The sequence below is a fragment of the Cetorhinus maximus genome, chromosome 9, assembly GCF_964194155.1.
Source record: "Cetorhinus maximus chromosome 9, sCetMax3.hap1.1, whole genome shotgun sequence".
Taxonomy (NCBI): Eukaryota; Metazoa; Chordata; class Chondrichthyes; order Lamniformes; family Cetorhinidae; genus Cetorhinus; species Cetorhinus maximus.
The window spans coordinates 48,868,197-48,895,852 of record NC_135887.1 but is presented as its reverse complement, the minus strand read 5'-3'; the positions used below and the strand labels follow the sequence as shown (position 1 = coordinate 48,895,852).

The 27,656-nt window shown below is 45.6% G+C and overlaps 1 protein-coding gene across 1 annotated transcript in view; it reads right to left on the bottom strand.

Annotated features, from left to right (window-relative positions):
• Positions 1 to 3,043: 3,043 nt before the first annotated feature.
• The window catches only part of LOC144684373 (scavenger receptor cysteine-rich domain-containing group B protein-like), a 76,499-nt gene continuing 51,886 nt past the window's right edge, over positions 3,044 to 27,656 (bottom strand). The window contains 6 exon segments of the mRNA XM_078548071.1: positions 3,044 to 3,360; positions 3,635 to 3,666; positions 10,354 to 10,387; positions 16,955 to 17,266; positions 21,204 to 21,518; positions 26,778 to 27,083. Coding sequence (XP_078404197.1) covers positions 3,044 to 3,360; positions 3,635 to 3,666; positions 10,354 to 10,387; positions 16,955 to 17,266; positions 21,204 to 21,518; positions 26,778 to 27,083 — 1,316 coding nt within the window.

Below are 27,656 nucleotides of genomic sequence, written 5' to 3'. Positions count from 1 at the left end.
TTTATTTACTTTATTCTATAGCTAGCCCAGGCTTAGGCTATTGTAATGCAAGTTTATATGCGGTACCTGAAAGACCAAAATTATCTGAAATATGAAATGCAATTGGCCCCGAGGGTTTCGGATAAAGGATACTCCACCGGTATCTCATAGCAATTGAAGGATGCTGCAGTGGAGGCAGAGCAAGAGGCAAAGGGAGTAATAATTGCCCCTCTCTGAATTGCCAGTTAACACATGTCAGGCAGATTAATCTCCCCAAGATGGGTAAGATTGTGTTGGTGGGGGTGGGGAGGGGGTGTGGCAAGGGGAATGGGGTGGATGGGGGGTGTGGAGGGAAGGTGGGAGTACTGCGTTAAAAATTAGAAATGGGAAAATGTGTTTCCAACTCAGCCCTGTGTGTACCTGCTGCATTTTCTATGTTGGTGGGTTACTTATCGGTATGTGTCATGTCTTGGAGAGGAGAAACACAGCTTTATAACATTGAAATCAGGCTCCCACAGTGCAATTAATCCCACCAAGGCTCCTTAGAAAGCACCTTCCAAACCCATGACCACTACCATCTAGAAAGACAAGGGCTGCTGATAGATGGGAACACCGCCACCTGGAAGTTCCCCTCCAAGTCACTCACCATCCTGACTTAGAAATATATCGCTGTTCCTTCACTGGCGTGGGGTTAAAATCCTGGAACCCCCCGCCATGCTAACAGCACTGCCAGATGCACCTGCACCACATGGACTGCAGTGGTTCAAGAAGGTAGCTTACCACCACCTTCTCAAGGGCAACTCGGGATAGGTAATAAATGCTGGCCCAGCCAGCGAAGCCCACATCCCGTGAATGAATTTTTAAAAATTGGGAATCTGATTTAAAACTTAATGGTTGCCAGCCGGGTTTCCAAGGGCAACCAGGCAACAAAATGGAGATGAGAGGTTTAAAAAGTAAGTGTTATTTAGAGCACTTGTGGGTTAGGAGAAACAGGTAATGATCTACTGGCACTGACTCATTCTGGGTTACCTCACTCAGTTGAACTTTTGGGGGGAATTTTAACAAGGATGAGCACCGCAAAGGTGGAATTGAGTCAGTGGTGGGGGAGGGGGAGGGGTGCGGTGCGAGGATTGTTAAATGGGCAAAAATTCTGAACTCGTCAGGAAGCCATCTCCAAACTGGCAAATTCTGTGTTTTTATTCAGATAGAACAAAAGGTGGGCAGCCTAATCGCTCTGTGATTGGTAGATTTTTTAATTGGAAACTTTGCAGGTTTAGCTATGGCTGACCAGGTTTCCCAGGCCTTGGGAAATCTGACAACTACAGCAAGGCTAGGACAGGCTTGGGGCAAGTTTCTTCACAGCACTCCTTGTGGGCCAGTAGTCCTTCCTCCACTTTTCCCTAGCTTCCCCACCATTAGACCCATACAAGTACCCTCCCCTGGATTGGATCCCACCCCCCCAAACCTGACTGAAACCTTCCCTCCTCCAGAGGATTAGGGAATGCTTCCCATCCTGGGTCAGTAATCAGGCCTACCTGGGTCAAAGGGTGCATGATTTGGAGTTATAAACGGCACTTACCAGGCTTCCTGCTTTCCTGCACACCACTGGACCCCCAGCCGCAAATCCTCAGTTCCAGTATATTGGCAAGTAAACATTGCCCCCATTCTCTCTGTGTGAGCCGGGACAGTGAGTATCAGCAGATACCCAAGCTAGAACTGGTTCCTCAGCAGTCAGTAACTGGGAATGGGAGCACCTTCTTCCTTAGCTATGGCTCATGGAAGTGTTCCTAGCAGCTGAGATCAGTACATACTGGGGAACAAACCTTGGGTCTTCCTCTGAATGACTAAGACTCACTTCACAATTGGCAATGAAATCAGTGATTGTGATCTCAGATGAATATTTAAACAGAAAGCAAAAATTAACAGGGAGGCGCTAATCTCATTGAAAAGTTCCAGTGGAAAACTGCTTGTGCAAAGTAAGTGCCATTTCTAACTGGCATTCTCCCTTTCCCATATTATTCTCTCCTAACATATATTCTGAAGGTCTTGTTAAAGTTTGGGCTCCTTCTTGCTCTGGTCATAGCTGTCACAATGGTTCATGCATTCCATGCCTTTGCTTCAAGATATGGTACCAGGGGTGAAGACCTGACAACAGCAACAGTCAGTAGAAGCTTGTTCGACTTGATACACTCAATAACAGGAACCTAGGAATAGGAGTAGGCCACTCAGACCCTTGAGCCTGATCTACCATTTAGTTAGATCGCGGATGATCTGTAACTGAATCTATTTACCTGCCTGATTTCAGTAACCTTAATAACCTTGCTTAACAAAAATCTATCAATCTCAGTTTTGAAATTTCCAGTTGATCTAACCTCGACAACCTATGTTAGGATGGGGAGGGGGGAGGAATGTGCTGGTGGGAGAGAGTTCCAGATTTCTACAATCAATTTACTAATCTTTCTTGCTAAAGTTAGCTATTTACAGCTAACTTTATTCAGATGGAGGTGTCAAGGGTGATGCATTTTTACCCAAATCCTTCGGAGGAGAAATCTACTATCCTGAAACAGGATGGGCACCCCTCAAACACAGTTTGAAAATAATGGAGGGATATTCATTCATTTATTGCCACCAAGGCTTACCTTGAGTCCCTGGGAGAAGCAGTGTTGCAAACTGGTACCTGTGAGACCTGTGCAGTGTTCTTCATTGATATCACTGACAAGCACTTCACAGGCTGTATAAGTAGCAACTTGCGGTGCTGCCTGTCCCATAGAATCAATGCAAGTCTGTATGCAACTGCTAGAAACAGTGCTACACAAACAAATTTCTCTCCCCAAGATGCCCAACAGTACATTTTGCTGGTACAGTAAAATAAGTATGTTTCATAAGATGATTGCGAGTTATACCTGTAACAGGAGATAATATTAAAATATATAAAGTGCACATTATATGGGAATTCCAGTTTGGTAGTTTTGAGCTATTTACACATTTATAGATTTACATATATTCAACATGTCTCTCTGCCTCCGCCCCCACAGCCAAAGGCTGGTGCTTTTATTGAGATTGTTCATAGTGTGCACATCACGCTGGCATCTTCCCTATGGTCACAATTGTGGACATCCCAGCCAATGTGAGAGCACTGCACAAGCAAGCTCTCATTCCCTTTGCATTTTAAGTTGTCGAGGTGGATGATGCCTATGCCCTGCCCGAAATACGCCTCCACCTTGGCAGCCAGGGCTCTGCCACAGTCCAGCTGTCTGCAGACCACCCTAGCTGCCCGTAGGTCCCAGGCATCATCGCAAACTGTCCCCCACTGCGCCATCAGGTAGATCTCCACCCGGCCTTCACATCGGTGGCGTCCGTTCACAAGTCGGATTTGCGATTCTAAACAGGGGATGAAAAAAAAACAAATGACAACATGATCCAACATTTTACTATTTACAGGAGGCATTGTCCCAGAATATTCAGGGAAACTAACGGCTTGTTAAATTCGCACGCCATTTGTATATAAAGCCAGAAACTCAAGGCAACAAAAATATAGGGGCCCAGATTTTCATGTGTCCATGTTGCAATAGAGACAGGTGGGATTCAAAGAAGATGGGTGGGACAGGAGCCTGGGATTCCCGCCCCCATTCCCTTCATGTGGAAACGTTATGGCCCTGGGATAAAGGTGTAGGTAGTGAGCCCGTACTCATTAATCCTACCCTTGCCTACTCCATTGTGGAGATAGGCATTTCAGACCACCACTATTTCCATGGAGTCGGGTCTGTTCTGAAAGGAGATGTGGGTCACAGCACCTCAGAAGACTCATGAAGCATGATGGAAATCTAGTCCGGAGTTAGGAACTTTTTGACAGGTAAGTCCAAAAGGTGTTGGCAACTTCACATGTCATGATGTAATGGTGACTGAAGCTATGGCTTTGTTCTTAAAAGGTAGGTGGCCATTACATTTACCAGCCTTGTGGAAGTGTTCAGATGCATTAGAGTACGTTTTCTAGTGGATAAAGTGCTCTTCTGCATGCAACAGTATTGAGATTGTAATGTATCAATCACCCCCTGCGATTTAATCTTTTCTTTGATTGCCTGTTCAGCCTTTTGAAGCAGTGGAGCAGATGACCACCATATTCAATTCTAGAAGCTTTTTTGACATAGGTGTGCCTTGGAATCCCATTATGAATGCTTGGCTGAGTTCCAAACACTTAATTATGGATTCAGTTCAGCAGGGGTTGTCAATACAGTTGTGAAGGGGACTGTGACCTTTGTTTTGATTGACAGTTTCTGAGGGATTAATATGATTACATTTTCTGAAGAAGTTTTGAATAGATGTTTGTTTATTTAGACAGTTTTATAAATACTTAAGAGAATTAACTTTTTTTCAAGTGGAGTTCGAATGATCGGGTAGCATGGTGGTGTAGTGGTTAGTGCTGCTGCCTTACAGTTTCAGGGACCCAGGCTCGATCCTGACTTCGGATGTCTGTCTGTGTGGAGTTTGCACATTCTCCCCGTGGATTTCTGTCAGGAGCTCTGATTTCCTCCCATCGTCCAAAGGTGCGCTGGTTAGGTGGACTGGCTATGGTAAATTTCTCACAGTGTGTGTGAGTGTGTGCCCTGTGATGGACTGCTGTCCTGTCCTGGGTGCACCCTGCCTAATGCCCATTGCCTGTCACGATAAGCTCTGACTCCCTGTGAACCTGAATTGAATGAAGTAGTTCTGGATAAGTGAGTTTGAATGATTGTGTGTTTCATTGACAGTTCTATAGGCTCCTAAGAGGATTAAAGTTTATGAAGAGGTTTTTGGATGGCTGATTGTTTATTTTGACAGTTTCATGAGCATCTGAAAGACTTCCCAATGTTATAATAGGTCTCGATAGCTTTGTCCATTATGGATATTGGATGGGTAGGCATTAGGAATATGGGGGGATATAAGGCAGTATGTGGAATATAGAGGGGGTATGGGAAAAGTAAGTGCCATGGGGGATATAACGGGTTATGGGATATTGGGGCGATGGAAGGAGTATGGGGGATATGAGGAGGCATGAGGGATGGAGAGGGCATAGGGGTGGGGATGAGGGTTGAGGGGTAGGGTGCCTAACACATTTACTGAGCTGGATTGAAATCCTAGTGAATGGAGTTGGGGCCTTCTAACCTGCCCACCTAGACATCTGCCTGCCTCCATTCCCCATCACAGGCTTGCTTCAGGAGGCAGCATGCTCAACTCCAGCCCATTCCCACCACCCCACCATGGAAATAGCGTGGGCAGGCAGGAAGTGGGATTGTGACGTCAGGAAATGGCCCGACTCACAATCCCTGCCTCAAGGGTGAAATTCCAGACCAGGATGTGAGTTGCGAATCACCACAAATTGCCAAATGATTTGCGTTCGCGTCACAAAAGCCAGAGCTCACTCTTAGGGCGGGATTTTCCAGCCCCCCCCCACCGCTGGGATTGTCGAGTCCCCCCAAAAGTCAATGGGCTTTTGGCTGGGCCGCCGAATCGCCTGTGGTGGGTCCCATGACGGGGCCAGAAAATCCCGGCCTTAATCTCCCCGTGCATTTCAGGAAACTGCTGCATCGAGGCGGTAAATCCAAATTCAAACCTTCCAGCGAAAGAGTGCGAAAAAAAATTAAACAAACAGGGCAGATACCCAGCTCCAGCAAATGCTGGGCCATTGCAAAAATTATCAGCACTTAAAGCTTCTGAATGGTTCTTCCTGAACACATACAAGTGTGGACCCATCCAGAAAAAAGGCATTTCATATTGTTCCAACTTCTTTAATGTATGTGAAGACCTCGCATTAATAACTTTGTTTCCTTAAAGACTATAAATCATGTTGAGACATTTTGAGTTGGAAGGCGCTATATAAATGCAAGTTTTTCTTCTTTTCAGTATTCTCAGATCATCATTAAACCTTTCCGGTAAACTATACATTACTTGTCTCTAACTTTTCCCTTCCATGCTCCCTTGTATATGATCTGTTTTCCTTATTCTCTCTCCCCTGGCTGTGTTAGGCAATTTCCTGCCTTGTACATACTGGAGCCCAGACATATTCATCATTGCTTTAGAAGATGCAATGTAGGCAGACCCTCTACAGAATGATTGTATTAAGATTATAATCACAGGATAAACGAGCTCAAGGAAAGCAGCTGAAACACAGGATAAAAGAGTATAAGGAGAGCAGAGACACAGGATAAAAGAGCACCAGGAGAGCAGCGGAGACACAGGGTAAAAGCGCGAGGAGAGCGGAGACACGGGGTAAAAGAACGCGAGAAGAGTGGCGGAGACACAGGATCAAAGAACATGAAGACACACCTTGTAGTTAAGAAGCACATAACCTTTGTTGTCAGTGGTACAAGCATTCAATAAACACAGTAAATTGTAGCATACATAGGAAGAAGGTAATTAAAGTAAATTAAATAACATGTTAGAATGGTGGGACAGGTGTTATGTTGCTGCTGTGAGATGTGGGAGCTTTTGGACGCCAAGGTGATCAATGACAAACAAATTTGCAGGAAGTGTAAGCAGCTTGAGGAATTCCGGATCAGGATTATTGATCTGGAAGCTGAAATGCAGACACTGCACAACATAAGGGGTGGGGAGAAATACCTGGGTAATTTGTTCCAGAAGACAGTCACTCCTCTTAGAATAGGGTCATCTGTTTTGGTCAGCAGTGAGGGACAGGAGGGTGTGACTGTCAATGAGGCAGATAATGGGACTGAGCAGAGTACCGTTGGGACGGTTTACACCTGAACCATGCTGGGACGAGTGTCCTCACAAATTGCATAACTAGGGAAGTAGAGAGGGCTTTAAACTAAACAAGAGGGGTGAGGGATCAAGTTTGGGTAGAGGTAGCAATTCAAAGTGTAGAGTCAAGACAGGAGAGCAAAATAGTAATATGTGAAATGAGGATCAGAGAATGGCAGGAAAGAACAGAGAGAAAAAACCTAAGAATACATCAACAGTCAAGACTAGATGTTACAAAGGTAACAAAAAGTCAAAACTGAAGGCTCTCTATCTGAATGCACGTAGCATTCATAACAAAGCAAATGAATTGATGGCCTACACTGAAATAAATAAATATGATCTGATTCCAATTACGGAGGCGTAGCTGCAGGATGACAAAGATTGGGTCCTTAATATTGAAGGGTACATGGCATTCAAGAAGAGTAGGAAGCTAGTTAAAGGTGGAGGGGTAGCACTGTTAATAAAAGAGGGCATTTGTGCAATAGTTAAAGATGACCTTGGTTCAGGAGATCAGGATGTAGAATTGGTTTGGGTGGGAAATGTTTTTAGTGGGTGTGGTCTACAGGCCCTCTAACAGTAGCCACAGTGTAGGACAAAATATTCATGAGGAAATATTGTGTGCTTGTGATAAAGGGACGGCAATGATCATGGGTGATTTTAATCTACACATAAACTGGAAAAATCAGATTGGCAGTAGTAGCCTGGATGAGGATTTCTTAGAATGCTTTTGAGATAGTTTCCTAGAGTAGCATGTTCTGGAACCAACCAGGGAGCAGGTTATAATGGACTTGGTATTGTGTAACATGGCAGGATTAATTAATGACCTCAGAGTAAAGGCACCCATACGTAGCAGTGACCACAATATGATTGAATTTTACATCCAGTTTGAAAGGGAGAAGAGCGGGTCTAAGACTAGTATCTTAAACTTAAATAAGGGCAACAATGTGGGGATGAAAGCTGAGGTAGCTGAAGTGAACTGGGAAACTAGGCTAGAGGATAGATCAATAGAGAAGCAGTGGCAGATCTTTAAGGGGATATTTCAGGATATTCAGAATAAGTACATCCCTACTATAAAGAAAAATTCTAAGGGGAGGACCCACCACCTGTGATTAACTAGAGATGTTAAGGAAAGCATCAAACTTAAGGAAAAAGCATACAACTCTGCAAAGATGAGTGGCAGGACAGATGATTGGACAGAATATAAAGAATGGCAGAGAATGACTGAAAGGTTAATCAGGAGCAAGAAATTAGAGTATGAGAGGAAGCCAGCTAGAAATGTAGAACTGTTTCTACAGGTATTTAAAAAGGAAAAGAGTAGGTAAAGTGATTGTTGGTCCTCTAGAGAGTGACAGTGCGGGGTTAATAGTTGATAATAAGGAAATGGCAGAAGAATGAACAAATATTTTACTTCTGTGTTCACTATAAAGGATACAAAAAACATTCCAGTAATAGCTGCAAATCAGGAGGTGATCGGGAGAAAGGAACTTGGTGGAATTGAAATCACTAGGGAAACTAGCAAATTAATGGAGCTGCGTGCTGGCAAGTCTCCAGGTCCCAAAGGGCTACATCCTAGGGTTTTGAAAGAGGTGGCTAATGAGGTAATTGATGCGCTGGTGTTAATTTTCCAAAATTCGCTAGATTCTGGAAAGGTTCCATCAGACTGGAAAGTAGAAAATATAACCCTTCTATTCAAGAAGGGAGGGAGGCAGAAAACAGGAAACAATAGGCCCGTTTGCTAGCTAATGGACTAAAGGATAACAGCATCACAGGGCAAGCACCGTAGCATTATGACAGTAGGTTAACAGTTTCTACCATTGCATGTAAATTAGAGTGGTCCATGTGTTTAATGCTGCAACTTTATGAGCCCTTTCCAAATCTAAGATTTGGAGGGTTGTTTTATGCATAGGACTAGAAGAAGACTCACTCCCACTGTTGTGGTCTCTTACAGTCTGTTGCCACCATATAGGTTGAGGGTCTCGATGTAAACCTCAAGGGATCTACCTCTATGCTATCTATGCTCAGCAAGATATTGCGACTGACACCGGTTCTGGTTGAACACAATTACATGAAGCTTATTACTAGCAACAAATTTATATAGCTCTGCACAGGCCTTGATCTAGCCTGGGTCCTAACAGTTACATAGGCTGATTACTTGACTATATGCATGACTCATAAGGTATACATAAAGTCTTACTGGTACAGAGTCACAGACAGCAGTAAACACCTGCAACGGAGATCACAGGCAATAGTGAACATCTATCATGGAGGCTGTAACTTATATCCTCCAGCCTTACACATGCCAAGGGCATAGTGAGGTCACTACGCAATTTCTTGAATGTCTGAGGTGCTACCAACCCATGCAGACCAGAAGATCACAGGTTCAATTCCCTCAATCACAGCAGTAATTGAGATATTACAATTAGCGTTGGTGCCCCGGAAGGAGAAATTCTCCAGCGTGCCTGCTCTTACCAGTGACTCCTGTGAAAATTAATGTCAGGCAAGGGCAGGGTTGGGTTCCATGACAAAATATCCTTCCAGTGCTCACAGTCCATGCTCACACACGGAGAATGGTCACTTGGATGAGGTATTAAAGAGAAACTGCGCTTCATCATGATTCAATTAAGCTGAAATTTATCCTGGGAAATAGCACAAAAAAAGTGATGATGGATTTCACTCTATCTCTTTTCCTTTTTCATGAGAAGATTATCCTAGTACGTTTAAGAGAATGGAAAAATAGGAAAAAGTTAGGTATTTATGTCTACTCATCCGATTGACTGCTTCCCTAATACACCACCAACACCAATCACACTTTGTCTTTGATGTTGACTAGCAATGCAAAGTTTCCAGTTCCAAAGCTGCATTTAATCTCACATCTGTAGAAGGTGGGAAGTAAATACATTTTTAATCCTTAAATTCTAAAAGAATCCCCTTCTATTTTAATTGATTGGAGTGGGTCAGATTAACATATCAGCCAGGGGCATCTTTATTTTTCAGTGTGCTGTCTTAGGTTGGTCTACCTTGTTCAGTTGAAACATTAATATTGGACCCCTGGGAGCCAAATGGAAATAATACCTTGAGGGAGAATAAGGTCCCTGCTCATTTCATGTGGGAAAGCTGACAGAACATTGAAGTCCAATGAAAATTGAATAAGGAGATCCCCGCAGGCTCCTAATTTTTGGAAAGACTGAAACCATTGTCTTTGGTCCCTGCCACAAACTCCTCTCCCAGGCCATTGACTCCACCTGTCTCCCTGGCAAGAACTTGAGGCTGAACCAGACTGCTTGTAACATTGGCAACCCTATGACCTGAGATGAGCTTTCAACTACATATTTGCTTCACAAAGATCGTCTACTTTCAGCTACATAATTATGCCAGTTTCTGCCACTGCTTCAGCTCATCTGCTGCTGAAATCTTCATCGGTGTCTTTGTTACCGCTGGACTCAGCTATTCCAATGCTCTCCTGGATGGCCTCCAAACCTCTGGTGTCTATAAACTTAAAACTGATCCAAAACTCTGCTGCCCATATCTTAACTTGCACCAAGTCTCATTCACCCCTTTCTTGATGGCCTGCATTAACTCCTAATCTGGCAATGTCTCTATTTTAAAATTCTCATCCTTGTCTTCAAGTCCCTCCATGGCCTCGCTCCTCCCTATCTCAGTAACCTCTCCAGCCCTAGAGCCTTCAGAGATCCATGCTTTCTCCAATTCTGGACTCCTGCACAGCCCCACCATGTTTCATTCCACCATGAAGGCAAGGCCATTAAAGCTAAGTCAATAAACTCTGGAATTCCTTCCATAAATCTCTTTGCTTCTCTACCCCTCTCTACTCCTTCTTCTTAAAATCTACCTCTGTGAGCAAGCTTTCAGTCACCTGTCCTCGTATCTCCTTATGTGGCTTGGTGTCCAATTTTGTTTGATCACACTCCTGTGACGCGCTTTGGAACATTTTACTGCATTAAACGTGTTACATAAGTTATTTGTCAGTTGTTGTTGTAACTTTTAGTCTGCCTGCCATTCCATTCCTCACAACGAGTGATGATAGTAGATGAAAAATATCCTCCAAATTTTTAATTATCAATTGAAGAAAATTAATTTTTATAGATTTGTGACTCATGAACCAGAAATGAACTGAATCACAAAAATATTTTTATTCAAATACTCTGAAAGTGCAACTTGCTGTGCAGTATGAAGTATTCGGTTCGCGGACTGGGATGAATTGACTCATTTTCAACAAGTGGGTCTGGGTTAATGCAGATTTAAGAAAGTCCAACCCAAAATGTATGCTTAACAAAAGCATTGAGGGTGAATGGGGAAGTTGAATACATGCTGGCACTTGGCAACCAACAACCTGCCAAATAAAATGTACGATAACTTCCTCAGCAAGCCACAGGGACTCAGAGGCATATCCTGCTAATCTGTGGAGGTATTTGTTGAGCATAGTACAGGGATTCAGGTACACCATTAAATTGTCAAAATAAATAGATATATACAATAATTTTTCAAAAACTGGACCAAAAATAGACTCCAAGGAAAATGCATATGCTTTCCATTAGGTTGGTACATAAATGGCATCTTCACAATTGCTTTTATGTCTTGTGAATAAAAGGCAGTGGCTTAAATGCCAAAACAAATTTTGTTAACATGTGCAGATGTGCGCATATAGAAAATGGCAACTGCGTGTGTGGGGTTATTTAGTTTGTGATATGAATTATCTGTAACTGTGCAACCACACACACATGCACCCACACATTCACCATGCACTCACAGGTGCATGATCAAGAAGTCAAGAGATTCCCAGTTTGATGATGGAAGCAGATTCAAAGCACGATCAATAAAGGCACATAGCTGAAGAATGATAGTGGAGGTTGGGGGTGAGATATGACAGCGATAGTGTCGCAAATATAAGCAGTTTGGCAGTGAAAATCAACCCAGTACTGATGTATCAACCATTTAATTCAAGAACACTGGCCAAATAAAGCAATCAGATCACGTTCCCTTGGTTACCATAGGCCACTGCAAATGCTTCTGAAATAGTTTAATGATTACTGAATATTTGTTCAGTGAGCACTTACCTTCTACAACCTTCATCACTTGTGATGTTCTTGTAGTGGTTACCACTGGTGCTTGTTTACCAGAGCCAGTTGTCTCAGAAGTTTTATACTCTGAAACAACAATGAGGGAGAAAACTCTGTTAGTAACACATGAATTGTCTGGTAATTTTGGCTATCTCAATCCCTTTTCACACGGATTTGTTTATTCATGGAGAATATTGAAACATGGCCAAATTCTTGGGCTTTCAAAGTGCTTCTTGAAAGGAAGCCCTGGGGCAATAGAATATACAGAGCAGATGCTATCCTTTAAAACAAAATCCTGTATCATTTCCATTCAGGCGACTTGGTCTAACAGCGCCACAATTTGCATGATGTTACTTTAGTTCCCTAGTTGTTTTGTTTTCTTACACTGTACTGGCAGATTCCCATGCCATTCCCCATGGTAAGTCAAGGAGTTGCTCTTTTATATTAATAGGATATTATGCTATTGTAATGCATATTCGACGATCAGGGGTTTGGTTTTTCCAGCCACTTTCTTCACTTTGGTCCTTCCTACCCTCTGCTGTTTTACTCTGCTGTCACATGTTGATTGGCTTAGATGTGTGGCAGGAATTAGATGCGTCGCCGACAGGAAGTGCAAATTATGTACAATACTTTTTGTTCATTGCTACCAAATATCTCGGGGTGCAGAGTGAGTGAAATAGAGAAGATATGAGGTAAGGAGCGGGAGGGGAAGCGAGAAGAGAGGACGAGAAGGGAGAGGGGAAGAGGGGAAGGGAGAGGAGTGGAGGGGAAGGTAGAGGAGTAGGAGGGGGAAGGGAGAGGAGTGGGAGGGGAAGGGAGAGGAGTGGAGGGGAAGGGAGAGAAGAAGAGAGGAGGGGAAGGGAGAGGAGTGGGAGGGGAAGGGAGAGGAGAGGAGAGGAAGGGGGAGGAGTGGGAGGGAATGGAGAAGAGAGGAAGGGAAGGAAAAGGGGTGGAGGGGAAGGGAGTGGAGAGGAGTGGGAGGGGAAGGGAGAGGAGCGGGAGGGGAAGGGAGAGGAGCGGGAGGGGAAGGGAGAGGAGTGGGAGGGGAAGGGAGAGGAGTGGGAGGGGAAGGGAGAGGAGTGGAGGGGAAAGGAGAGGAGTGGGAAGGGAAGGGAAGGGAGAGGAGAGGAGGGGAAGGGAGAGGAGTGGGAGGGAATGGAGAAGTAAAGAGGGGAAGGAAGAGGGGTGGAGGGGAAGGGAGAGAAGAGGAGTGGGAGGGGAAGGGAGAGGAGTGGGAGGGGAAGGGAGAGGAGTGGGAGGGGAAGGGAGAGGAGTTGGAGGAATTGGAGAAGAGAGGAGGAGAAGGAAGAGGAGAGGAGGGGAAGGAAGAGGAGTGGAGGGGAAAGGAGAGGAGTAGAGGGGAAGGGAGAGGAGAGGAGGTGATGGGAGAGGAGAGGAGGAGAAGGGGGAGAAGAGGAGGGAAGGGAGAGGAGTGGAGGGGAAGGGAGAGGAGTAGGATGGGAAAGGAGAGGAGTGGGGGGAAGGGGGAGGAATGGGAAGGAATGGAGGAGGGGAAGGGTGAGGGTTGGAGGGGAAGGGAGGGGAAGGGAGAGGAGAGGAGGGGAAGGGAGAAAAGAGGAGGGGAAGGGAGAGGAGTGGAGGGGAAGGGAGAGGAGAGGAGGGGAAGGGAGAGGAGAGGAGAGGAAGGGGGAGGAGAGGAGGGAAGGGAGAGGAGTGGGGGGGAAGGGAGAGGAAAGGAGGGGAAGAGAGGTGGAGGGGAAGGCAGAGGGGAGAAGGGGAAAGTAGAGGAATGGGAGAGGAAGGGAGAAGAGAGGAGGGGAAGAGAGAGGAGGGGAGGGGAAAGTAGAGGAGTGGGGGGAAGGGAGAGTAATGGGAAGGAATGGAGAAGAGAGGAGAGGAAGGGAGAAGAGAGGAGGGGAAGGGAGAGGAGTGGAGGGAAAGGGAGAAGAGAGGGGGGAAGGGAGAAGAGAGGAGGGGAAGGGAGAGGAGTGGAGGGAAAGGGTGAGTGGAGGAGGGGAAGGGGAGGAGAGGAGGGAATGGAGAGGAGTCAGAGGGGAAGGTTGACGAGTGGGAGGGAAAGGGAGACGAGTGGAGGGGAAGGGAGAGGAGTGAAGGGGAAGGGAGAGGAGTGGGAGGGGAAGAGAGAGGAGTGGGAGGGGAAGGGAGAGGAGCGGAGGGGAAGAGAAAAGAGTGGAGGGGAAGAGAGAGGAGTGGGAGGGAATGGAGAAGAGAGGAGGGGAAGGAAGAGAAGTGGAGTGGAGGGGAATGGAGAGGAGTGAAGTTGAAGGGAGCGGAGTGGGAGGGGAAGGGAGAGGGGTTTAGTGGAAGAGAGAGGAGTGGGAGGGAATGGAGAAGAGAGGAGGGGGAGGAAGAGGAGTGGTGGGGAAGGGAGAGGAGTGGGAGGGAATGGAGAAGAGAGGAGGGGGAGGAAGAGGAGTGTGGGGAAGGGAGAGAAGTGGAGGGGAAGGGAGAGGAACCAGAGGAGAAGGTAGAGGAGTGGGAAGGGAAATGAGAGGAGTGGGAGGGAAGGGAGAGGAGTGGGAGGTGGCAGATGAAAGGACTTGAGGAATGAAGGAAATGGGTGACCACCAGGCAGTCCAAGAGAAACAGGCAGGTAGTTCAGGAGTCCCCTGGGGTCCTGCTCGCAAATCGGTATACCATTTTGGAGGCTGATGAGGGCGCTGGTTCCTCCAGGGAATGCGGACAGAGCCAAGCTTCTGGCACCACAAGCAGCCTGTCTGTACAGGAGTGGAGGAAGGGAGGAAGAGCAATAGTAATAGGGGATTCTATAGACAGGGGAACAGATAGGTGCTACTGTGGCCATCAACGTGATTCCAGGATGGTATGTTGCCTCCATAGTGCCAGGGTCTGGGATGTCATCAAACGGCTGCAGGGCATCCTGAAGGGGGAGGGTGATAAGGCAGAGGTCATGGTACATGTTGGTGCCAATGACATAGGTAGAAAGAGGGATGAGGTCTTGCATCAAGAATTCAGGGAGTTAGGCAGTAGACTAAAAAGCAAGACCTCTCGAGTTGTAATCTCTGGATTACTCCCAGTGCCACGTGATAGCGAACTCAGAAATAGGAGAATACTGCAGATGAATGCGTGGCTTAAGAGTTGTTGCAGGAGGGAGGGTTTTAGATTCCTGGATCACTGGGACCGTTTCTGGGGAAGGTGGGACCTGTACAAGCGGGACGGTCTACATCTGAACCAGAGCGGGACTAACATCCTTGCAGGTGGGTTTGCTAGTGCTGTTGGGGGAAGTTTAAACTAATTTGGCAGGGGGAAGGGACACAGAATGTTAGCAGAATAGGGACACATCATAATGCAGTAAAACAATCAAGTCAGAGGGAGTACAGCTGCAATAAGCTTCAAGGGAGTAAGGCAAGGCTGTATGGCCTCTACTTTAATGCCCGGAGTATTACAGGTAAAACAGATGAGTTAAGGGTGAGGATTGACACATGGAATTGTGATATAGTAGCCATCACTGAGATGTGGTTGAGGGAGGGGCAGGATTGGCAGCTCAACATTCTGGGATATAGAATCTTCAGGCGAGACAGAGGAGGGGGTAAAAGAGGAGGAGGCATTGCATTATTAGTTAAGGAGTCAGTTATTGCAGTAAGGAGAGATGATATCTTGGAGGGGGCATCGAATGAAACTTTGTGGGTAGAGCTGAGGAATAAAAAAGGGACAGCCACATTATTAGGTGTTTATTATAGACCCCCAGATAGTCAGCGGGAAATTGAGGAGCAAATATGTGCACAATTTGTGGAGGTGTGTAAAAACAATGACAATAGCGTAATTATATTAGATGATTTCAACTTTCCCAACATTAATTGGGATAGACATAATGTTAAGGGCTTGGATGGAGTGGATTTCTTGAAATGTGTACAGGAGAACATTTTAGGTCAATATGTAGAGGGTCCAACAAGGGACGGTACATTACTGGACCTAATTCTGGGGAATGAAGCTGGACAGGTGGCTGAGGTGGTGGTGGGCGAGGATTTTAGCGATAGCGACCACAACATGGTACAGTTTAAGTTTGTTATGGACAAAGAAATCGACAAGTTGCAAAGAAATGTTTTGGATTGGGGGAGAGTGGATTTTAGTAAAATAAGGCAGGATCTGGCTAAGGTAGACTGGGAACAGCTACTTGTGGGGAAATCTACAGAGGAGCAGTTGGGGTGTTCAAAAAGGAAATGGGGAGGGTACAGGCTCAACATGTTCCCTCTAGGGTGATAGGAAGGAGTAACAAGCCCAGAGAACCATGGATGACCAGAGATATTCAGGTTACGATGAGAAGCAAATGAGAGGCTTTTAGCAGGTACAAGGGAAGCAAATCAGCAGAGGCATTAGTGGAGTACAGAAAGTGCAGGGTGGAGAGGAAGGGAGAGGAGAGGAGGGGAGGGGAGAGGATAGGAGCAGAAGGGAGAGGAGTGGAGGGGAAGGGAGAGGAGTAGGAGGGGAAGGGAGAGGAGTCGAGGGGAGAAAGGAGTAATGCTCGGTGATGTTGAGCCAACAGAATGGCTCACCAACCAATTTTCCCTCCCTTACGCACTGGAGTCATTGTGGCAAAGTGGCATAATACCAGACCAATATCTGCCCCGTGGTTCCTGCACTGGTGTGGCTGACCTGTGCTTTTTGCCACTGGAGACTTCCAGCTCTGTGATCGATAGGAACCCAGGTAAAGAAAAGAACAGATCTCAATGAGCTGAGCATGTAAACCAGGCCCCCTGAAACTAATTTCCCAACTGTGGAACTTCCCAAAGGGATGATGGTGGTAAGAATCCCTTTTACAGGTTAAATCTCACTAGCTCCAATGTACTTCTATTCCTTGTTGCAGACGTCTGTAATTGGTCCCTGTCTTTAAATCTCTCTTTTGGATGAAACATTAACCAGAGACCTCAGGGCCCTTTCAGGTGCATAAAGGAGATCCTGCGGCACCTTTGTCAAAGAAAAGCAAGGACTTCTCCTGACCAACATGAATCTCTAAACCAACACTGCCAGAATAGATTAACTGGTCATCATCTCATTGCTGATTGTAGGGCCCCCCCCCGGGTGTAAAATGGCCGCCGCATTTACCTGAATAACAACAGCAGCAACGCTAGGAAATTGGGACATCCTGACTACATGAACAATGCTGTGAAAATGCATGTGATTTATTTTTTTGTGTAAAATTAAGTTGCTGTTGATGTCAGCCTTACCTACACAAATAGCACCTGCATCCTCATGGTGTCTACAGTTGTGTTTCCCCCAGCCGAGGTTAAAACAGTCTGACAGAGAGGACTCTGTGCCTTCACAATTCACGTTGTCCAGCAATATAGGGCCACGGCCATACCCAAAGTAGCTCAGTTCAGTAGCAGTAACAGCGCCTCCACATCCCAACTGCCTGCAAACCACCGCCACATTTTTAATGTTCCACTCATCATCACATACGGTTCCCCAATTATTACCGTAAAAAATCTCCACTCTGCCTTGACAGCTGTTGTTACCGTTCACCAGGCGGATGGATCTGGCTGGAAAAATATTCATACAATTATCACATTTTCAACCTTCACTGATGAAGCACATGCTGCTTTTAAATTACCCAAGGTGATTGCAAACTTGTTCCACTGGGACTTCTGACCAGGAGAGGGAAAGGGAATCTCAATTGCTAATTCATATTCACATACACCCTTAAAATAGCGGTGGGGTAGGAAACTGGAATGCTTTCTTCCAGTTTTTTGAGCAATTTAGTGGTGAGGCAGATTAAATTCATAGGGATTTTTTTTGGATTCCCTAAAGGGGCATTAGGTCCTTTAAAATGTTAATGAGGGGCCTAGGGCCTGTGGAAGGACCTCAGAAATTACTTCCTGCTCAGGATTCGTTAGCAGCTCCTCATGACTCCCTTTTTTCCCTTGATCCAGGAGGATCAGGAATGTTCCCTCAATCCTATAGGCCTGATCAGCTGCCTCATTGCCAGTTCCAGAGCCTCACCCGAGACTTACACAATGCCCTTCTGCGGCAGCTGGAAATTCATCTTCCTTGTGGGGCGAACTGTCCACGGAAGCACGTCAGGTATCAGTGACTCACCCTGATGCAGATAAAACCGGAGGCTCAATTTTGGGCCTCTCTTTCTGGGCATGGGCTTGCTCGTTCAGCGCCAAATTCTGGGCCCGGAAATGTGCGCCTCAGATCATTCTAGAGCAATCCATGACCAGTTAACCAAAAGTTGTAACTGAAGTCTAGTCACAGACTGGTTCACCCTGACTTCTCTGGTGACATGAATAGACAAGGGTCCAATGGTGCCGACGTTAGGAATGGATGGATATTCCAGACCTTTGATTGGTTACTTTCACTTTTATGAAATATTTATGCTCAGCTTTCTCCCAGAAAATGAAATAACAGAGTCCACGATAGGTTAGATTGTATACGATCTGCAGATGAATCGGGAATTTCATTTACTGGCTTCATATAGTCTCGTACATCCGCAATAATACCTTGGATCTGATGCACTATTTCAACATTGCGGCTGATATAAAAACAATTCAAAATCTTAATTGGATGAAAACTTGTTAACTTTACCAGTCTGGGGAGTTGTAAGTTTGGTGGTTGTAATCTGTTCGGAAACTTGATCTGTAACATCTGTAACTAAGTATAAAGGGCAATTATTAATTGTGCTCCTTGACCAATTTGCTGGGTTAGCAATGTACTTTCCAAAAAAAAAGCCCTGATTTCTCCCCTGACTCTTGCTGGAGTCCAGATCCACAGACACTGACTGCTTATCCTATACCTCACTGAGGTGATCACTCTTCCAGCCTGGTAGTAATTTTAACCCCCAGGATTTGGGTAAAGTGGGGAGTTAAAATGTTACACATTTCAAACTCAAATCCAAAGCTGCCACCAAATTGTTGATGGAAGAAAGACAGGTTTGGGAGTGGCAGGGAGGGGCTGCTGGGAAGAGACCAAACCACTGTCAAAAGGAGGATCAGTCACTGAAACCTTTTAAGGAGGCTGTATGATTCTATTTTTAATAAAGTTTCTATCAGAATCCTGACAGGTAATAGGAGGCAAGGATACTGCAGCTACATGCTTATATAGAACTGCCTGTGGGACAGGAGCATGAGTCTTCCCTCCATGGCCAAAAAGTTAACCCTGTAAACCAATTCCCTTCTGTGATCAGTCTGATTTGCCACCTCCCTTAACCCCACTGCGATCACCAACACCGAGAGTCTCCTCTCGGTCCCAGCTCCTGATCAGTGACTCCCTTCCCCACAGTGTCTCTGCTCCTCCCAACTCAACATGCTTTCAGCTCCCCCTTTATCCCAACTCCTACCGCAATCTCATTCCCCTCCACCCCGCCACCACCCCCATCTCCCACCTCACCACCGGGAAACCTAAGTACAGCCTTTCCTCCTGATAGGCAGTCAATCAGACTGGCTTTTGAAGGGGAAAGTCTGGCAAAAAAATATTCTAACAAGCCCTCGAGTAAAACTCCAGAGTGTCCTGGGAGACCTGAGCTACTGGGTTTCTTGGCCATAACTCCAAATCAGAGATTTATATCAGGAACTGAGATACTGCAGCCTGATCCATCATAGGGGCCTCATAACTGACTCCAGTCCCAACCTTATATGAGATCCAGAAACCACACAATTTCCAATTAGGTGACCGGACAGCAATCAGGCTTAGGAATCTGGTCTGGTTTCTAGTTCTCCTCCCTCGCTCAGAAGTAATGAGATCTATTGCTGGGCTCCTGCACCAGCTCCCAGTCCTGAAATCAAATCCAGATCAGTGCCTTAACTCACTGGACCATCAAGGAAGCTTGTAAATATTTTTCCAAATTCGGCTCGGCATGTGCCAAACCTAAACACTGGCCAAAAGCGTAAAAAAAAGACTCATCAAATAAGATAACTGTCCAAAATAATAGGATGATACAGCACAGAAGGAGGCCATTCACCCCATTGTGCCTGTGCTGGCTCTTTGAAAGAGTTATCCAATTAATCCCATTCCCCCGCTCTTTCTCCACAGCCCTGTAAGTGTTTCCCCTTTAAATATTAACTCAATTCCCTTTTGTGAGTTACTTTTAAATCTGCTTCTGCTACACTTTCAGACAGCACATTCCGAAACAGTCCGGAATATAGACCTTCTGACACATCTAGATGATGAGGGCGATTTGTCACCTTCATCTCGAGTGGCAAACTGGTGAAGAGCATCGCACGGCTGTTATGGAAAATTCTATTGCTTTCAGTTGGAATTCAGTACCTGCTCTGGGTAAGTTTGTATAAAGGATTCTTACTGTGAAGGGTACTATGAGTAGATTCCGTGCCAGTGTGGTCTGCAGCTAAGGTACTGGATGAAACATCTGGAGCTGCCGTGGGAGTCCAAGAATCTTGACAAAAATAAAGAAGAAAACTTATTTAATATATGAAATGCTGCGCGAGATACGTTTGGAGCTGATATTTGACAGCAATGTGCACCTTAGCTGCTCAGAATTACATCAGCAGCTTGCATTTATGTAGCACCTCTAATGTGAAACGGTATTCCATAGGACTTGGCGACATGGAAAAACATAAACTGTCAGATTTAGAACAATGGAGGGGATCTGAGCTGAGGTAGCCAGCAACCTAGGTGAAAAGATGGGTTTTGAGAGGTGGAGAGAGAAGTGGAGAGGTAGAGTGGATTATAAATGGAATTCCAGAGAGTTTGGCTGATGGACATAGACTGGACGTGGGAAGGGACAACAGGTTAGAGGGGGTGACAGAGATAGGGTGGGGGAGGGAGACAGCAGGGAGACTAGAAGACAATGATTTTAAATTTCATTTATCCGGGCTAGGGATCCAATTCAGGTTGGTGGAGAGGGGATGCTGAACAAGCAGGAGTTTGTGTAGGATGAGCTGTGGATGGCTACGTTTTAGAAAAGTTACAACACAGAAAGAGGCCATTCAGCCCATTGTGTTTGTGATGGCTGAAAAAGAAAAAAAAGAGAATTAGCCGCCCATTCTAATCACACCTTCCAGCACCCAGTCCATAGCCTTGCAGGTTACAGGTCCTGATCCAGGTATCTTTAAATGAGTTGAAGGTTTCTGCCTCCACCACCAAACCAGGAAAGTTGAGACCACAACCAGATCAGCCATGATCTAATTGAGTGGCGGAGCAGGCCTGAAGGACAGAAATGGCCTACTCCTGCTCTTAAGTCCGATGTTTCTATGTCCTATGAAACAAAGAGCTTGAAATGATCAAACCTCACCTTATAATGAATTTAGTTCTTAATATTTGACATTGTATTTAGTCATACTCAGCATGCTTAGTACTTAGGTTATGTATTTACTCAGCAACACATCAGGGGAACCATATTAATTTGGTTAGAAAGAGAAAAGAAGCTAGTTATTTTTTTCTGAAGGGGAGATAGATTGATTGAATGGCTGTTTGCTGTACAAGTTACTAAGATCCAGATGGCTTTGGGGAAAGTGTTACCTGTGCAGATGACTCCTGCATCTTCATGGTGCCCACAGTTGTGCACACCCCATCCCAGACTGTGACAGCTCAATAATGACGGCTCATTGCCGTCACAGTTGACATTGTCCAACAGAATCAGCCCTTTGCCATATCCGAAATAGGAATTGGTGGTGGAGGATATTGCTGTGCCACAGCCCATCTGCTGGCACACAACTTTGGCATCATTCATGCCCCAGTCATCATCACAAATTGTTCCCCATTGTCCTCTGTACTTAATCTCCACTCTGCCTTGACAGGAGTTGTAGCCATTGACTAAACGAATATTGCCCTCCCCTGAAAGGAGAAGAAATGGTTAGTTTCCTAAAGAAAAAAATTCATTTACACTTATAGAAACATAGAAACATAGAAAATAGGCGCAAAAGTAGGCCATTTGGCCCTTCGAGCCTGCTCCACCATTCAATATGATCATGGCTGATCCCCTATCTCAACGCCGTACTCCTGTGCTCTCCCCATACTCCTTGACACCTTTAGAGTCCAGAAATCTATCTATTTCCTTCTTAAATATATTCAGTGACTTGGCCTCTACAGCCCTCTGTGGTAGAGAATTCCATATGTTCACCACCCTCTGAGTGAAGAAGTTTCCCCTCATCTCAGTCCTAAATGGTCTCCCCCGTATCCTGAGACAATGGCCCCTTGTTCTAGACCCCCACAGCCAGGGGTAATATCATCCCTGCATCCAGTCCGTCCAGCCCTGTCAGAATTGTACACATTTCAATGAGATCCCCTCCCATTCTTCTGAACTCCAGTGGATACAGGCCTAGTCGACCCAATCTCTCCTCATACAACAATCCTGCCATCCCAGGAATCAGTCTGGTGAACCTTTGCTGCACTCCCTCTAATAAATACAATTAAAGACTTTATTGGCTTCTTCACAAATCTTCTTTGGAGTTGTGTTGGTGAGGGGCTTGAGGGTGGTTGGACTGTTCTCTGTTTCATTGACTAGAAGTGTGCAGTAATAACATCATAACCAGAATGTAATGCAGCAAGGGAGACACTCCCGATCCACTGTATGTGAAATTTCCCACCCCAGTGGTTGACTGTTGCTGGAAACCCAAAAGGAAAAAACAGTTTGGACCAATACTCTTATTTCCCAGTATTTACTGGTGTTTTAAGGTATACAAGACCAGTTCGGACTAGTATTCTTAGTTCCCAGTTTTTATTGTTTTTTCCTTCTGGGAAGTGGTGTCTTGGGCTCATGCTGGTGAGCATATTTTGTGAATAAGTTTGAAAAATGAACGGTGGTAGGTCCATCTGCCTGAGAGGCAATGACAGCTGCCCAAACCTAACATCCAATCATCACAGGCTATCCGGCATGAGTTACTTAGTGATCAAGAATAAGAATCTAGGATTTTGACCCAACCTAACTGAGGAACATGGAGGTTAACTATGGTCCTCTTAACACCACTGTGCCCAAGATCAGCTAACTGAGCACAAGCCAGGTTTCCAATTTCCTATTGAATCATTGTGGGAATTGGTGCATGGTTAATTTCCAGACAACACAACTATTGGGAACTCCCTCAGAGGTGCAAGGGCTCTACCATCGTAACTTCAGCAGCAGTGTGCCCCGTAAGGAGGATTTCCATCTTAGTTACAGTGACAGAGCAGGAGCAGGTGTGGGAGAAGCTCCGAGGGAGTTCCCAGCAAGAATACTGGTCCAAACTGGTCTTGTAATACTTAAAATGGAACACCAGTAAAAACTGAGAGTACTGGCCTGAACTGTTTTTCCCTTCTGGGAGCCCACAACACCTGGCCCAGAAAGTGTGGCTTGTCAGCAAATCATGTGGCAGAAATTTCTACCTGTTGGGTGGGCCGGTCGGAAGCGGGCATGGGCGGGAGTGGAGCTGATCGCCACACGCTATTTTACACATCGGCGTGCAAGGCCCGACATGAAAATTCTGGCCATGGAAACTGACCCCATTCAAACAGGATATTTATCGAATATTAAGGCTGCAAGATTACAGCACATTACATTCAAAAAACTAGAAGAGGAGCAACATTTCAACAAACAGAAATGTTGATTTTTCCTTCCTCCTTTATGCAACTTTTATCACCACCTATGTGCACTCTCTCCTCTCAGCAGTATGATTCCATGGGATCCCGTATTTTTATATACTGTATCCAGATATCTTTCGTTGTGAATGTACTGAATGGTTAAGCACACTCATCAGGAAGTTCAGTTCTGTCCTGCCCTTTCCCTCTCCTTTGTCCTTGGACCTATTGTATTGTCCTTGCCTTTCCCATCTCCAGGCTCGGAATTTCCATTGACATATGCACCTACTTCACCCGAAACCTTTTCTGGCTGTAGTCACTAAAAAAACCAGGCCTCTTTCTTCACCCCTTTTGTTGGTTGATAGTAACTAGTTAGTCAGTGCTGGAGTCCACTGAAAGATATACCAATCCACTGATAATAGAGTCAACCATTTTATTTTCATTCATTTGTTTCCAAGTACAAGGCTCACTGAGTTTGGTTAGTCTGTCACAGGATAGTGGTGCATTGTCAGAAATCTGCCCTATTGCCATAAATGGAACATAGTTACACTGAAGCCTATGATATCAGGATCATTATTGACCAATCATTGCCATTGTGATCAACAGTTCAGATGCCTGAACAGATCGACAGGCGTTCTGCAGCACGGGATGTACAAGTATATCTACCATTTTCAGCGTCTTCGCTACGTCTACAGCCTCACATTTTAAAGAATCCTTGATCATGGAGGAAGAGGAAGCCAACTCATAACCAGGGCTGCAGCAGCTCATAAATGCAAGCCAAGTGGATGTATCACTGGAGCTTGGAATTACATTTTGCTGTGGGTACTGCTAATGTCCTTGGCCAGTACTTCCACTTATACAGGCTGTCAGTCTCTGTCCTCATTCTCATTGTAGTAATCGATTTGCGCTGTAATCTTGCAGGTAGATCACTGCTCAAGGTAATAAACATTATGCTGACTGTGGAACTGTTGTATAAATATTACCTTGTTTGTATTCCCAGGCAGATACTTGGGTTTTATTTATCGGGTTGATTGGCGTGGAGCTGAAATCTAGAGGCAGAAAGATCAGTTAACATTACACCATGAATACACTGAAGAGAAGCTTTGACCTGGAATTGATTTACCCTGAGTGCTCATCTTGTTCTTTCAAGTACTCTTGTGGGGGACTGAAGATCCACAACATGGCTCCCTGGCAGTGACTGTGATGGAGCAGGAGATGCGATCCGCTGGAGACCTGCATTCCTGACCTAGCTGGAATGCCTGGGGCTGGGGCATGGCAGTCATTTAAATAAGTAGTTCTGGGAAGAAATGCTCCTGGTTTCATTGGGCACCCCTGTTAACCATTCCCTTTTCATAAAGGGGGCCAGTTTAAAATTTTCCTGTTGCTATCTTCAGGGGTCTCCCAGACTTTGACCCTGGCCTGGAAACCTCTCGAGGCTCCCACTTGCGCCCATTTCTATGACCTTAGTGCCATGATGCTGTAGGGAAAGGTGCAGAGTCGGGGGAAATGTTGACATCCTGTGAGGTCACCCTGCTGGGCCTACCCCCTTCCCAACATCAGGGCACCAAAGTGGGGGTATAGTCAGAACTTCTGCCCATCTCAGCACAAGCTGAAAGGCCTCAGGCCTGGTGATGACAGGATTAGTGGCCACTGCCGGAGGCCATCAATACTGGGCACCATTGCAACAGGGGGCAGGGGATTGTGGGGTCGGGGGGAGGGGTGGGGGGGGTGATGTCATCATGGATGGGGATTCATTGCAGTTGAAGAGACACCAGGTGGCGAGGGTGGGAGAAAAAAAAAGGAAAACCAACCTATTTTCTGTGACCCAGTCATGGCGAGACTGCAGATGGGGAAAGGAATTAGCCCAGGCCCCTGCCAGTACTTCACCGAGGCAAGTGCACTGAGTCACAAAATACCAGTCATCAAGCCATCCACTACCAGACAGTGAGCAGACTGGCTACTGGACTGTCCAGTATAAAACCAGACATCTGGCCACATTAGCCAGGCCCTACTTGATCCCCAGCCTGTGCTGGTTCATTTCACCCAGGTATGCTCTCAAGGCCTTTAAAGAAATTTGGGGACATTGGACCCTGCAATTCTGCAGTGGTTCTAACCAGGCTCACACTGTAATTCCCGCAGGAGACTAACGGAAAATCTTAGAAAAATAACATTCACGGCCAGCTTTTGCCCTTTGTGATCAGGAACCAATGTTTCAGGGTCAAGGTGTTTGCATTGTCTACCGAGTGAAAAATGTGCACATCGTATAGGAAATACAGTAAATAAAAATCACTATAGACTCATTTGCACAGCTGAAAACCCACCATATAACCCCCAGAAAGGATAAACAAGGCTGCTCCCATTACCAAAGTAACCAGTTTCAGTGTCATGTATGTCCACTGTTCTAGCCAGCTGGCCCATTGTTGAGTGGACCCACAGGGACAGTTACTCTCTCCTCACTCCAGCATAAGTCAGACGTTTGGAACCTGTTCACTTGAACACAGTTGAATTTTCAGCTGCTGTTCATTCTGTTGGGCTGGATGATTGTCGGACGGGGATGCTGCCTGTGAATGGTTAGTCACAGAAAATCAGGGGGGAGGAAGCCAAACATTACTGTGGGCCCAACGGGCTTCCAGCGGCCTCTGGGTTACTGCCAGGGCACAGCTGCCGCATGACCGTGGGCTGTACCAAACAACCCTGCCACACTCAGAAGGAAAGCTTAACTCAGATTGGCACCCCCAATACCAATTAGTTTCCTCGGGTGTTCTTCCTTTCAGTTGAACAAAACTTCCACAAAATGACGCGGGAAGTGTTATGACATTATTTCTACATCATTTATTTTTAAAAGCTTTCAGCACTGGAGATAATTCAGCCCATCATATCTGTGCTGGATCTTTGAAAGAGATACCTGATTAGACCCACTCCCTTACTTCCCCATAGCCCTGCGAGTTTTTTCTTTATCAAGTATTTATTCAATCCCCTTTGAAAGTTATTATTGAATCTGCTTCCATTGCCCTTTCAGACAGCACATTCCAGATCCCAACAACTTGCTGCATAATTAAAATTCTCATTACCCCTTTGGTTTTTTGCCACCGATTATCTTAAATATGCGTTGTCTGGTTACCAACCTTTCTGCCAGGGGAATCGTTCATCCTTATTTACTCTACATCACATTTAAGTGTTCTAGCTTGATTCAGATGGGATCTTCTGTGCCAGCAAGACCATAAGAATTGTGTACCTAGAGCAAATAGAATAGCTTCCTGGCAATGTGACTTTCCACTTCCCTTCACTTTGTACCCCAGATCATGTCACACATTTTGGGAGGAGGGGGACGTGGAGAGGAAAATGGACATGGGAGCAAATCTGGAATTATCTGTCAAAATTGAAATTGGGATTACAACATCGAGGGGTGGAAAATTTCTTGACCTCCGCCATAAATTTGGCAGGTGCTGTTTAGCCACTGGGGTAAATTATTATGACCAGATTGTTGAGGCATTTACCAGTATAAGCAATTATCAGGCCTAGGATTAAAACTGAATTTTGTACCATTGCATATGACGGCCACATCCTCATAATGGTTGCAGTTGTGGATGGCCCATCCCAAACTTCCACACTCGCTCAGTGAAGACTCGGTCCCTTTGCAGTCTACGTTGTCCAGCAGGATTACCCCTGTCCCTCTGCCAAAGGGCAAGTTTCCTGCCACAGAGAGGGCACGCCCACATCCGAGCTGCTGGCAAACCACGTTGGCATCGACAATGTCCCAGTCATCATCGCACACTGTCCCCCAAGTGCCATTGTAAAGGATTTCCAAAATCCCTTGGCATGGATTTTGCCCATTCACCAAGCGGACTGCTGGGGTCAGAATATAAAAGCACTTTGTGAAAACTGTTGATTTTCTTTAAAAAAGAAAGAAGTGTTTCTCAAACTTCTCAGTTTCCCTGCTCCATCGGTGTAAGGGAATTGCACTATGAATAGAAAGGAAAAGAAATTGTCATCTTGGACTTGAAATATTGGCCGGGATTTTCCGGTCCCACCCGTGGCGGGACCCGTCGCGGGCGGGACAGAATATTTGGTGAACCAACAAAACGTCCATTGACTTTCAGCGGGAATTTCCGGTCCCGCCCATTAACTCTGTTTCTCTCTCCACAGATGCTGCCAGACCTGCTGAGTTTTTCCAGCACTCGCTGTACCATCCTGATGTGCCACCTTTCAGAAGCTCAGGGAATCGCAATGTGCTTTACAACCAATGAACTAGTTTTGAAGTATGTTTAATTGGTGCGATATAGGAAATGTGGCGGCTAATTTGTGCACAGCAAGCTCCAACAAACAGCAATGTGATAAGGACCATATAGTCTCTTTTAGTGGGGATGGTTGTAAGATGAATATTGACCAGGAAGCTCGGGAATGGAAAAGGAAAATCTTGTT